This window comes from Vipera ursinii (assembly GCF_947247035.1).
Source record: "Vipera ursinii genome assembly, chromosome: 1".
Classification (NCBI taxonomy): Eukaryota; Metazoa; Chordata; class Lepidosauria; order Squamata; family Viperidae; genus Vipera; species Vipera ursinii.
Window position 1 is genome coordinate 210398140 of NC_139512.1, and position 15207 is coordinate 210413346.

At 35.4% G+C, this 15207-nt stretch overlaps 1 protein-coding gene across 1 annotated transcript in view; it reads left to right on the forward strand.

Annotated features, from left to right (window-relative positions):
* APOB (apolipoprotein B) overlaps window positions 1-13787 on the forward strand; it is a gene marked incomplete at both ends in the record, with an annotated part of 42902 nt that extends 29115 nt beyond the window's left edge. The window contains 4 exons of the mRNA XM_083349826.1: window positions 456-7952; window positions 8419-8533; window positions 10464-10647; window positions 12156-13787. Coding sequence (XP_083205952.1) covers window positions 456-7952; window positions 8419-8533; window positions 10464-10647; window positions 12156-13787 — 9428 coding nt within the window. The remainder of the gene's footprint in view (window positions 1-455; window positions 7953-8418; window positions 8534-10463; window positions 10648-12155) is intronic.
* Window positions 13788-15207: the final 1420 nt, after the last annotated feature.

The following is a 15207-nucleotide window of genomic DNA, read 5'->3' on the forward strand; positions in this document are numbered from 1 at the left end:
ATTGCTTACTTGCTCCTATATGTTTATGAATATATATATAAGAGATCATGCGAAAGTATTTCTACCGCAATGTATGATCACCAGGTTTTAAAATGTTGTATTTTGCAAGAAAGTAAATGCTATAGATTTAAAAGGAAGTTCCTTTCATCTGTAATTTGCTACAGCTAACATCCAGTCAGTCCCACATGCTAAAATGTCAAACAAATTATAACTGGCTTCATACACTGAATTAAATTAACATTATTGTTTAGTTTTCAGTGAAACTTCCAAGCAATCCTCATATGCCTTTTAAAAAATAATAATGCCCAAATAATCTACTCTAAATATAATCTGTTATAAATCCACTCAGCGAGCTAGTATGGATCTAATGGTTAAGTTGCTGGACTTGGAGCAGGGAATCCTGAGTTCTAACATCTTCAAGTTACTAATGTTATTTTTTCCCTATTTTATTTCAGGGCAGACAGAAGCAAGTTATGATGGAAATGGACTTACCTGTGATTATGAAAACTCACTGCATCACAGCCTCCTCAATTCTAATTTTAAATTCAGCAAGGTCAACAAAGATGGACTCAATCCCACCGTCAAATACACCATGACCTTTGAGACTTCCAGCCCCCTCGGAGTTACGTTTTCCTTGTCTGCCCACCAGGATTCCACAGAGGATGAATATTCACATGCTGGTATTACCAATCTAGAAGGGCAATTGAATGTTGCTACATTATTTGCCAAAACCACATACTTACAATCTATCACCTCTAAGAAGACGAGTCTCGATTTGGTATGGGATTCAACTCTGAAGTTCGATTCTTCCTTGTTTGGGGCTACTAACCAGATGATTCAAAAAATTACTGAAGATGCATGGACAGTCAACTCTATCACAAACATACAGAATAACATTCTGACTAATAAGGTTTCCTTAAGCTATCAAAACAGCCAGCTGAAACTGTCATCAGAGGCAATTGGAACCTACAGAAACTTTGAAACAGTCAATAAGTTTGATTTAACTCTAGAAAAGCAGCAGGCTATCCTTCATTCTGAATTAAAGGCCACTTTGTTTAAAAATGTATATTACGCCCTGGTATCAGGCTCTGTTAATAACCAAGGTGTTGAACTGATCGGTGACTTGTCATGGGAAAATGAAAGAAACAAAGCAGAACATAAGTCTGCTCTAAGTATTAAACAGGATGGATTGGTGAGCAGTGCAACAACAAAATTGCAGCTTCTTTTACTGATCCTTGAGAATGAGATGAATGCACGAATTGGCACTTCTGGTGCTTCTGTGAAGATTGATACAAATGGACGAGCAGGGATGCATAATGCCAGATTCAGCTTGGATGGGAAACTAGCTCTCACAGAAATAGCACTGTTGAGCACATACCAAGGGAGCATTTTGGAAGTGGACAGCAAAAATATTTTGAACTTCAGAGTAAATAATGGAGAACTCCGATTTTCAAATAGTTTGACAGGATCACATAAACAAATGCAGTTTGAACACACCCATGAGCTGAACATTGTAGGGTTGTCCTTGACTTATGCTTCAAATTTGGATCACACTATTAAGCCAGGCATTTCCCACAAACATCACGTGGACCTACAACTACAGCCCTCTTCCCTCACAGCCAACTTGAACAATGATTTGAAATACAGCAGTGCCAATGTAAACAACAAAGCCCGCTTGCAGCTTGAGTTCTTGAAGGTAAATCTGGATGGCAACATTAAAGGCACTTATAGTGGCAATGAGATAAAGCATACCTATATTTTTACTTATGGAGATCTGGCCACACATATGAAGACAGACACAGCTGCAAGCATTCAAGGTGCAGCCCTTACCCATAAAGTTGACTTAAACATTGCAGGACTCTCTTCTACAATCAATGTCAACACAAACTGTGATTCTAAATTCTTAACCTTTTCTAATGAAATACGATCTATGGCTGCCCCATTTACAGTCACTTTTGATATGCATACTAATGGAGATGGACAATTTGCACTTTTGGGAGAACAATCCGGTCGACTGTACAGCAAATTCCTGCTAAAAGCAGAACCTCTTGCTATTGTCTTTTCCCATGATTACCAGGGATCAACCAACCACAACATCAATTCAGGGGCAAGATATAATACTGGATTAGATAGCAAAATCACTGTTGTTTTAACTCCATCTGAACAAAGCAGTGCTTGGAAAATGAAGAGTCAGCTGAATAACCATGTACATACCCAAGATATTAATATGTTTAACAGTGCTGAAAATATTGGTTTGGAGTTGACTGGACAAACTTTAGTTGATCTTTCTGCACTAGACTTTCCTATGAAGATACCATTCACAAATGATGGAAGACTTAATCTAATTGATACTCTGGATTTAAGAGAAAATATAGCTGAGCCTCAAGAGTTTGGCCTCTCTCTTTCTCTCAAATATGATAAAAATGCAGATGTGCATGTCATCAATCTACCTTTCTTGGAAAGACTTCCAGCATATTATGAGCAATTCAGACGTTCCATCTTAACTGCAATGAAGTCCATTCAGAAGAATCTAAAAAACATAAATATAGATCAGCTTATGAGAAAATACAAAATAGCATTAGATAAGTTTTCCCAGCAAGTGAATGACTATGTAAACTCTTTTGATCTGGAAAGTAAAGTGAATAAACTGAAAGAGAATTTGGATGCTTTCACAAAAGATTATAGCATAACAATTGAGGACCTTCAAAGCACATTGGAAAATGCTAAAGCTAATTTTCTAAAAGCTTTGACTCAGCTACAAGTATTTCTGACTGAAACTGAAAAGTATATGAAGGAGAATTATGACTTAAGACCAGCGATCATGCAACTTATTGAGAAAATTGTTGAAAAAATAAAAGTTCTGGATGACCAATATGAAATCAGTGTGTCAATGATCAACACAATTCAACAACTCCAGTCTTTTATTTCTCAGTATGACCCAAGTGAGATAGGAAGCAATGCAGCTGCTTGGATTCAAAATGTGGATACTACATACAAAATCAGAGCTCAGATACAAGAAAAACTTGATCAACTGAAGAGTCAGATTCAGAATTTTGATGCCCAACGTATTGCAGAAACTTTGAAGCAGCGGATAGAGACAATTGATACTGAAATACTTATAGAAAAGTTAAAAATACAATTTCCATTTGAAAAAATAAACCAACTGCTTGAACAAATCAAAGATATCCTTCTAAATTTTATGGAAGATTATGAAATATCTGAGAAGATCAATGCATTCAGAGTCCGCATGCATGAGCTTATTGTAAAATATAATATTGATGAACAGGCCAAAGTTCTAATGGATAAGGTTATAAAATTGTATAAACAACAGAAAATAACAGAAACAGTTCGGCAATTAACTATCACATTGAAACAAATTGACATAAAACCATTCTTCAATCAAATTTTGAAGTTTATCGATGATGCCATTAAGAAGATCCAAACATTTGATTATAAAGACCTAGTGGATGGTATCAATGACTTCCTTGATACTGTGATAAAAAAGCTGAAATCCTTTGATTACAACAAATTTGTAGATGAAACAAACAATAAAATTCAGCAAGCAACTCAAAAAATCAATGATGAAATTAAAGCTTTGGAACTACCACAAAAAATAGAGGCTACAAAACAATATATCAAAGAGGCCTATACTGTGGTTTCTCAGTATATCGAGAAATTGAAAGACAGTAGACTTGCTGCAACAGTTAACTGGCTCAATGATCTTATAAGCTCTCCAGCAATCGATGAATTAAGAAGTAAGATCTGTGATTTCCTGGAAGATGCACGCAAAAGAATTTACCAAATGGACATTCCAGCAGAATGCCAAATATTCCTTCACAAAGCAAGTCAGCTATACAAGGTCATAGTCTCCTTTCTAGTTGACAAATGGGACATTACTTCAAAGAAGATTAGTGTTTTAGCAGAGAAATACAATGTAAAAAATATGGCTGACCGTCTGAACCAGTTTGTTAAAACTGGTTTTATTGTTCCTGCAATCAGATTAGGCGTAATCAACATACCAGCTTTTGAAGTCAGTCTCCAAGCCTTACAGGATGCAACATTTCAAACTCCAGATTTTATTATTCCACTAACAGACCTTCATGTGCCTTCTTATCAGATAAATTTCAAGAAATTAAATGAAATCAGAATCCCAAACAGATTTACTACTCCTAAGTTTACCATTCTAAATACGATTAATGTTCCCTCCTATACAATTGATTTTAATGAAATAAAACTGAAGATTGTGAGGATAATAGATCAAATAATGACAAGTGACTTTCAGCTGCCAAAAACTGATATATACTTTCAAGAAATAAAAATCAAGGATCTTTATTTTTCAGACTTTTCTTTACCTGAAATTAATTTACCGCAGTTACAAATATCTGAATTATTAATTCCAAAGCTGAACTTGAATGAATTTCAACTTCCAGATATAAGGATTCCAGAATTCCAGTTACCACGTATCCCACATAGTGTAACTATCCCTACATTTGGAAAGCTGTCTGGTACTTGCAGAATTACTTCTCCCTTCTTCACACTGACTACTAATGCTGGTTTTCAGAATGTAACAGCTCATCCCTACAGCCCAGAATTTGTAGCCTCTCTTTCAGCTATTGCCGTATCCAAAATTGACTATCTTGCTTTCACCCTAACTGCAAATACTCATCTTTCGGCACCTGAGTTGAAAAAGTTAATTCTAAAAGAAAACCTGAAGTTCACCCACTTGTACCTTAAAGCCGATCATGGAAGTGAAGTCGTGTTTTTGACAGCATCTGTTCAAGGAAGTGCTGAAACAACAGCCAGCTTCCGGACTACCCGTAATGCTATAGAACTACATAATAAACTAACAGTCAACCTGGACAAGACCATTTCCATGGACAGCAAGACCCTTTATACACATAGGCTCAACATTCCAAAGGCCCAGTTCACTAGCCAAGCTGAGTTAAGCAATGAAATAAAAACTGCATTGGAAGCTGGACATATATCGGTTACTTCCACTGGTAAAGGGGACTGGAAATGGACTGCTCATGATTACTCTGATGAAGGAACCCATGAATCAAAAGTCAGTTTTACCATAGAGAGATCCATAGCTGCATTTGTAGCAGAAAACAGAATAAATGCTAAGTACCTAAGAGTTAACCAAAGAATGCTGTATGAATACAACTTGCCAAGTTCTTCAAAGCTTCAGGTTGAGTCTACAGTTGAGTCTCCACAACTTGGACAGAGTGTTTTAAATGCTCAAGGTACAGGGAACCTTGTACAGATGAAAATGGAACTGTCTGGTACACACAATGCTAAGGTGATTGGACGCATCTCTGGGACAATAAATAATGATGTGTCCTTTTCAGTACAACCATTTGAAATTAAAACATCAGCTAATAACAATATGAATTTAAAAGTTAGCTTCCCATTCAAAATAGTTGGAAAAATTGAATCTCTAAATAACTATGGCTTGGTGCTCAGTCCTTCCACTCAACAAGTTAGCTGGGTAGCTGGGGGAAGATTTAACCAATATAGATACACTCATAACTTGTCTGCTGGTAATGATGAAGATAGTACTGAAGCTACTATATCCATGAATGGTGATGCTAACTTGGAATTCCTCAATATTCCTATCTCATTTCCTGAGCAATCTGTTCCTTACCTTGGTATCAAGACACCTCAAGTGCAAGCATACTCTCTGTGGGAAGAAACAGGCCTGAAAGAGTTACTGAAAACTCCAAAACAATCATTTGATTTAAGCGTAAAACTTCAGTACAAGAAAAACAAAGATGTACACTCATTTCCAATTCCTTTAGACGGAGTGCACAAAAGACTCAATTCTTATATAGTGAACTTCAACAAATATTTTGAAAGAAATAGAGACCATACTTTAGCATTTCTGACAGAATCATATAACCAAGCCAAGGTCAAGTTTGATAAATACAAAGTGGATACTTCAGTAAACCAAAGTCCGCAAATCTTCACGATTCCAAGCTACACCATTCCCCTGCTAAATATTGAAGTCTCCCCCTTTACTGCAGAGCTCCCAACCTTTGGTTATGTGCTTCCAAAAGAAATGAGCACCCCAGGCTTCACTGTTCCATTTGTTCAGTATTCAATGCCATCATATACAGTAGTTCTTCCATCATTGGAGCTACCGGTCCTTCATATTCCCCAAGGCCTGAGAACACTGAAGCTCCCCAACTATCGAGTAAGCCCACTGCCAAACCAGATCTATATTCCAGCCTTTGGAAATATTACCTATGATTTCTCATTTAAATCTAGCATGATTACCCTGAATACAAATGCCGGCCTTTTTAACCAATCTGATATTATTGCTCGATTGAGTTCCTCCTCCACCTCTGTGATTGAGGCTCTACAATATCAGCTGGCTGGGACAACAAGCATCACAAGGAAGAGAGGTCTGAAATTAGCAACTGCATTATCCCTGAAAAACAAATTTGTAGAAGGAAATCATGACAGCACTATCAGTTTCACAAAGAAAAACATAGAAGCTTTAGTGGTAACCACAGCCAAGATTATGGCACCAGGCTTGAAGGTAAATTATGGGCAGGAGCTTAAAGGAAATGCCAAAGCAATACCAATAATATCTTCAAAAATAAATTTAAATTATGATGTTGATACCAATTATCTCAATGCTAAAGGAGCAGTTGTCCATCAGGCTAAGCTAGAAAGTATTATATCTTATATATCAGCTGATACATCGACCAGTGGTTTTATCAATGGTGATTTTTACGAAGGAAAACCATTTTCTGGGAAGTTGGTTCATGAAGCAAATACTTACATAAATTCTAAAGGTATTCGATCAGCTGTGAAGTTTGAAACTAGTTCAAATTCTGGGGACATCTGGAATTTTGATGCAAAAGAAAATGTTGCCATTGAAGCATCTACCAATCGTCTTTATGCTTTATGGGACCATAGTGGAGAGAACTATCTAAATTATTTCCCATTACTTAGAACTAGAGGAAATCAAGTCTGCAAAGTAACTCTGGAACTAGCTTCTGATATCACATCAGCAGCTCTTCAGATACAAGTTGCCCAACTAAATAATTTCCTTGAGGAGACTTCTGTTAATCAAGCATTTTCACTGACTGTTAATAATGGAAATCAAAAAATTAGCTGGAACAGTGAAAGCCAAATCCTTAATTTTTTCCTTGGACATGACTTGGAGTTAGCAAATAATAATGTAGAAGCTCGAGTTGGCTTGTCAGCAACTTTGGGAGGGCACATCAATTTCCTCACAGAGTTTATATTGCCAGTTTATGAAAGGAGTTTATGGCACATCTTAAAATTAGATCTGACCACTAGACCTGAAGAGAAGCAATTCCTAAATGCATCAACGAATATTGTATACACAAAAAATCAAGATGGGTATTTTTTCCCTATAAATGTCAGTCAACTGGCAGATAGATCTATAATCAAGTTTCCTGCAATTAAAGCAGTAGGTATTCATGAACTAGGTGAGTTCAATGTACTTGAACGGGTGAATAGTACATCATTTGATATCAACCTTCCTCTGCTACCAAAAATGCAACTTGATGAAATAACCAAATACAATAATCTGGGACAAAATAAAATTCCATACTTTGAGCTAACGGTTCCCAAGCATCCCAAGCTTGTAACAATACCCCAATTTACTCTTCCAAAGAGACTTTTGCTTGGCCACATAAACATTGATCTGAATGCTATAGCCAACAAGATAGCTGATTTTGATTTGCCTACAATTACAATTCCTCAACAGCAGATTGAAATACCAGTTTTCACACTTGCTTTACCTGCTGGAATTTACTTCCCCAAATTTGGAGCTTTGTCTAGTTCTTTCAAGGTAACTTCCCCATTATACAGTGCTACCTGGAAAACAGATCTGAAGAACACAAAGGAAGCTTTTGAACATTCCATTGACTTTACTGCAAATTCACCACTGCAGTTTCTAGAATACAATTTAGATGGTAAGAATATTCGTGTTATATTCTATATTGTTTTATCTTTGAATTAGATATAATTGATTGGAATTTAAGATAAGTGAATTAAAGGAACTTCTGCTACTTTAAAATGTAACATAGGTGAGATGAAGCAAAGTAATGTTTTGTGGTTTTTTGGAGGGTGGGGGAAGGGGAGGTGGAGAGTTTGAAATCCATCTGGATTTTATATAAGAGTGTAAAGAGATTAGACCAGGGAAGTAATCCTGAATTCATGAGACTAATTTTGCTGTGTGCAGGTTGTTACTGTACGTATAACAGCTACTTTAGAACTAAAGAATTAACAGTAAAAACTGTTCTATTAATTGAAGGTAATGGTTAAACAAAACAAAAAAAAAATCTCAAGGACACTGTTCAAATGTCTATGAAATCAGTGTACGCCTCATCCTAAATTTGTGAGATCCAATTTCACTCATTTGAAACCTTTTCTTTCTAGGTGTAACCACCTACCATTATGAAGGTAACCGCCTCACACTAAATACGCAGTATGATTTAGCTCATCCTGAGCTAAGTGGAAAATTTAAAGCTGTCTACATTACAGAAGGTGACAGGTAAATATATTCTCACCAGTGAAGGCAAATATTATCGCAGGATAATATTGCAGAATCCAATCCGCACATTTCTTGAGGAGAAATGATTGAAGCCTGGGAAACAGGCCCCTTGTCAGTCAATGGGAGTGCTGATTTATCACTAGCCTACCAGATACTTAGGAGCCATATGCGGCATAAGGAAACAGGAATTAATGACTTAATGGCCAGCCATCAACATCCTAATTAATAAGTAAAAGCCACACACAACCAGGTACTATATAAATATAATAAACACTTATAACCAGTACACACATTCTGGAGAGAAAGAAGTTCCCCATGGATGGGCTCCAGTATGAGCCCAAAAGCTTGGAAGAATAAACCTCTGATCTGACTCAGATTATATCCTAAACATATTCTTTATGTTAGCAAATCTATAGATGAAACTATATGCCATAAATGTGGGGTCCTAATCCCTTGAGCAGTGTTATGTAAGGGAGACTTTACACCTTATCTGGCTTCCCCATTGACTTTGCTTGTCAGAAGATCGCAAATGCTGTTCACATGTCCCCAGGACACTGAACCACCATAACTATGAAGCAACAGCCAAGCATGCCAATTTTGATCACATGACCACGGGGATGCTGCAATGGTTGCAAGTGTGAAAAATGGTCATGGTCCATTTTTTCAGTGTCTTTGTAACTCTGAACAGCCACTGAACAAATTGTCGAAAGTCAAGGGCTTAAGGGCAGGGTTGTGCTTATAACTGGTAATGAGGAAATTTAGCAGGCTTCATTCTCTGCGGAACCGCATTTGATCTACTAAAATTAATCATTTTTTTTTATAAAACACCATCAAAACTTTCCTTTTAACTTTTCTTTGACTGATTAATAGAGCTTCAATCATAGCTATTTGAAATATTGTCCCATGTTGACTTTTAAAAATATTCTTTCCATCGTATCAATTCCAGGTCTGCATAACACTGTCACCTCAGTCATGCCATTTAATAATTCAGAAGAGTTTTGAATCTTATTTTTCCATTATGTTAATACAATATATAATATGCTCTGTTTTATCAGAAATAAACATTTTAAAATTACCTGAAAATAAATAAAATCTTTGATAGAAAAACTGAAGGAAATTTGACCAAATAGGTTGAAAATTATATATATATATATATAATATATATAATATATATGTATATATATGTATATTACCCAGGTAGTCATCCAGATTTATTAATAGCAATTATTACTGATGATCAGATAAACTAGCCTACAGGTTGTATTCTAAAGTGACTTCATTTTTTATTTATTTTATTTATTTACCGTTACCCCACTTTTATTATTTTTATAAATAACTCAGGGCAGCAGACATAACCAACTCAACTTTCTCTTCCTATTTTCCCCAAAACCACGACCATGTGAGGTGGGTTGGGCTGAGAGAGACAGAGTGACTGAGCCAAAGTCACACAGATTTTTTTCATGCCTAAGGCAGGACTAGAACTCATGGTCTCCCGCTTTCTAATCTACTGCCTTAATCACTAGATTAAACTAACTTTGAACTAACAAGCTGAATGTATCCTTTTGCAAGGTGGGTACCTAGCATTTACCAAACTGCCTTACCAACTGTGGAAAAAAAATGCCCTGAAACAGTAAGAACTGGTAACTGACAAAATATGCTTGCATCTAACCATCCAGCAGCAGTAATCAATATTAAAATCAATCAAATAATGCCCTCCCTAAAATATTTATTGATAGAATATTTAAATAGCACTTAAGTGACATGCACAAATAATGTGCTCTGCTGAGGTTGAACATACTTCAGAGGAAGCCATTCCAAAGAAATTGAGCATCAATAAGTCATTTATAATAGGCCATTTTTTAAAAAAAAAATGCTACTTTGTATGAATGAGCAATTAACTTATTGTGTGATTTCTTTGTGCCTCTTTTAGAATTCTTCGGGAGAAAGCATCCCTGGACATCACTAGTCCAACTTTCACAGATGTCCAAATGCGCTACCAGGGAGATGAGTCAAGATCTTCTATAATGATATCATCTGCTTCGACTGGTACTCTTGGTTTTCTTATCAGTCTGGATTCCAGTATTCTCAAAAGCAAGATCCTCTACCAACCTCAGGTAGGCAAGATTAAAATTAAGACTATGCTCGATAGTTCAAACAACCTTCAATTTTATCCTGACTAAGTTGGACTGACTTCAGTGGGACCTAACTTCAATTAGTCATTCAAGCCCCTACTGAAGGCTGGATTTTACCTTAGCTGCAGCTTTGATTTGTCCTCCCTTACACAAAGACATTTTTTCAGCATCCTGTTGCAAAGCCAACACTTAGGCACTATAGTAGAATTTCCTTTAATTTATTCTTAAATGAACCCTTAGTCAACAGCCCTATCAAAACCTCCACAATTAGAGGGCAGTGAAATGTTTTGTTGTTCCCCATTTGTATTCAGTTACTATCATTTAGTTGACATATAGAGATTGATTAATTCAAAAGGCATACTGAGTAAGAATAAGTTTGTAATACTCTGTTCATGTGCATGTACAGTAAATGTTTATGTCTATAAAATACACATATAAACATATGTATAAACTAAACATTCAAATACCTGAATACTGATCTAATCAAGGAATACATAAGTATTCTCAAAACTGACAATCAGTATTGATAGCGATATGGAGTGTAGCCATCTATGCAACTTTTCCTCCAATTATTAGTTATGCAGCACACTAGTCAATCCCACTACAGGTCTATTTCAATCAAATACAAGTATGAACAAGCGAGATATGATGGTGAAGTTCAAGATGTATTTAAATAGAACTGAGTGAATGAACACTGTAGCCAAACCGCTTTTGTTCCCACTCAATGCTTAAGGGCATTTGTAATACATCTATACCAGATGTGTGGTGTACTTACTTCAGTTAGTTATTATCATTTCTTAAAAGACTGAAAAATAGAAACAGAACTAGCACCTGTAATTTCCAGTAGAGAGGTTTAAGAATTCTTTTTTGTAAAAGCCCAACACTCATTAATATGAAATGGGATAAAAACAAATACCAACACACGTTAAAGCAACATGAACTGATTAGGCCTGATCCATCCATTTAAAAGATTCTTGGCAGATAGGTGGCAAATTTAACAAATAAATAAATAAAAGGTCCTAGGGTACTTCCCCCTTTTGTTCTGCTGCAATTCTGCTAATTATCAGTACCATCATATCTTCCATTAGATATTTGGATTTAAAATCAAATTGAAAATAACACTAAATGAAAAGTGTGGACTGGGCCAAGGATTTAAGACAGGAAACTGAATCATTTGGGTATCTTTTAATAAAATGATACATTACAATTTTTAACAATTCTGTATGAATTAATAAATAAAATCAGGAATCACCCTATTATGGGTGGAGGATTGCTCTGAAAGGAAATACTTGCACAACAAGGTGTACACTTTACTTATATTTTTATATGCTGCTCTTTTTCATTTCAAAGACCTTCAAGAGACTATAAAACTGTTTACTGTTTTACAGCCCAAAAGTAATTGATTTCATTTAATGTACTAGGGAATAAATGTGTTGTTCCATAACAAAGTAGCAAATAATCCTTCATAAAAAATTATTTTACATTTACAGTCTAACCCTCAGAATGAAGTGGAGATCTTAAAAAGTGAAATATCCTTCAAAAATCCAGAACTGATTCAAATCAAAACCAACTGGAAAGAGGATGCTGTCACAGAGTTACTTGAAGGTTTAAAAGAGAAAGTGCCTAAAATGGCTGATGCTTTGTACTACACTGTTAACAAGTACCACCGTGAACATACAGGCATGGAAATCAGTTCTACTGCCTCAAAACTGAAGGATACTCTGAGAAATAATATTGACCGAACATATATGAACACAGTAAACAGTATGAGTGAACTAGAACAACAGCTTCATGAAGTAACTAATCAGGTCACAGGAAAATATGAACAGATTAAGACAGAATCCAAAAAACTATACCATAAAGCTGCAAATCAAGCTAGCCAAATAGAGTATGAGCGACTCAGAACCCAATTTTTGGATGCCATAATGGATGCTATAGTTGAATACCATAAACAGATAAAACGTCTTATTGATTCTGCCATTGAATTTTTGAAGGTAACAAGATTCCAGGTACCAGGCCTTCCCGGGAAACACACTGGTGAAGAACTGTATGTGATAATTACTGAAAAAGTAGCAAAAGCTGTAGATCAGTGCATTACAAGAGTGCAGGAATATTTTGATTCTTTGATTGCGTTTGTCAATGAAGCAGAAATTAAAATCCCAGTTTCCTCTGAGATAATCAAAGGCAGTGACATACTTGCAGAAATCAAAACATTTTTAACCCATGTACAAAAGAAAGTTAGTCAGATATTTGTTGGTCTCCAAGAGATCGACTTTGCACAACATCTAAGAGACTTAAAGGAAGGAATTCAGCAAGTCTTCCAAAAGGTAGAAGAGCTTATCAGAAATTTACAAGCTCAAAACTATGACCATCTGAAAGAACAAACAAAACAACTGTTTGTAAAGTTCTTGAATGCACTTAAAAGCTTAGCAGATGATGTAAAATATTTTTCTCCTCGCATTCAAAACATTATCCAGAACATTTTCTCTGAAATTTATGGTAAGTTAGAAGAACTTCTACATGGCATAGGAGATTTGAAGAAGGAATATTTCGACCCAAGTGTAGTTGGATGGTCTCTCAAATATTACGAAGTAGAAGAAAAATTTATAAATTGGCTGAAGACGTTTTTTAATACTATACTAGAGTGGCACACCAAATGGATAAATGAAGCTGCTGACCTGATCATAAACCTGACAGACCAAGCAAAAGAACTTTTAGAGAACCAAGAAAAACTTGCTGAGTTTTCCAAAACTGCACATGAAAAGATCCAGTATTGGTCTAAAGTGGCAAAACAGAGCGCCGATGAACAAAACAAACAGGTCAAGGCAAAGCTGCAGGAGACATACAACCACCTTTCCAACTGTTATGAAACGCTCATCAGTGAGACAAAAAGATTGATTGACTTGACAATTGAGAAGTATACTACATTCTTCCAATATCTCCAAAAGCTACTTGATTGGCTTGAGAGAGCGACAGCCGATGCTCTGAGGCCCTACATAGCTGTTCGCCAAGGAGAGCTGAGAATAGATATACCAAAACCATTTAATCTGTCAGCAATTTATCAAGGCCCATTAAGTGATGAAGATCTTCAACAGAAACAAACTATTCTGGCAAGTCACTGATCTAAACGCCACAATAAAATTGGTGAGCAGCAAAATTTAATGGATCTGTAGATTTATGCTGGGCAACTGACTGTGGAACAGATCAAGCAAAGTGTACAGATGTACTCACAGGAAAAAAATGGTACAAATTGTTATCACATATTTAAAGGCAGCAATCTGAATTTCTGCACCATCGGTAAAGTATTTTAAGCTGTTGTATACGAAAACTAAATAATTGGTGAGTCAGCTTATTCCTCTGCAAAGTCAATAAATGAATACATTTATTTCCTTTTATTGTCCTTTATTATAAGTTTACTTGTGGGAGCTAGATCATGATACAGTTTGCTAATGAAAGGTTTTCCACTGGCTTCAGAGCCCATCTGGCCCCTTGTTGTTCAATATATTTTGTAACTGATCTTAATAAATATTCATAACTCTGCAGAATAAGATTGAGGTCATGCTCAATTAAAGAATGTAAGTTATAAATAATTTTCAATTGGGAATATAACAAACATACGTAGAGGAAGAAAGAAAAGGAGACTGGAGACAAATATGGGGATGGAATCTATGCATTCTAAGAAAATAAAAATGATTCGGTTTAATTATTTTGCATGCAAAACAGCCATTGCTTTATGTCTGCCCCAAACAGTTCTTTCTCCTATCAAGGTCCAGCACCAGACTTGTGAAAATATTTTTTTCTTTATTAACCAAATTAATATTTTTCTGAATATGTGCCAATATATATATATATATATATATATATATATATATATATATATATATATATATATATATATATATATATATATATATGCAAATTATTCAAAAAGCCTTGACAAATACTTAACATATATATATATATATATATATATATATATATCATCTTGTGCAATGTTTTCCTTCTTATTTCACTCCAAGGTCAGCCTTGGCAATTTTTGAAATGAATTCTTTGTTCTAAATTATACACAAGTTATGGCAGTTCATGCTGCTATTGGTCTTTATTGCATTAGTGCTGCCTCTTCAGAAAAATGCAGTGTTTCATAAGCAAATTCATAAGCTGTTGCTCAGTATTTAAAGATGCAGGACATCCCTACAGAAAGGCTTACAATCTATTTCCCACAGGATTGAAATTTATCATTTCTGATAGCAAAATATTTGGGCTTCATTATTTATTTTGTTTCATGTTTTGTTAGAAGGTTATGTAAGAACTAGAGTTCAGACTAATAGGCTTCCTCCTCCTATCTCTTCTTTCTAACGTCAGAATAAAAACATTATGTAATTTCAGTAAAAATATGTGTATGTGTCCTTTAATTGAACTATTCATTCTGATAGTTTCTACATCTTTCTTCTTCAGTTAAGAGTTCTGGGTAGCTGGATTAACATCAAACAATAAGTTGATGTTGTATATACAAGTAGGAATATTGAAAATGTTCCATTCTTC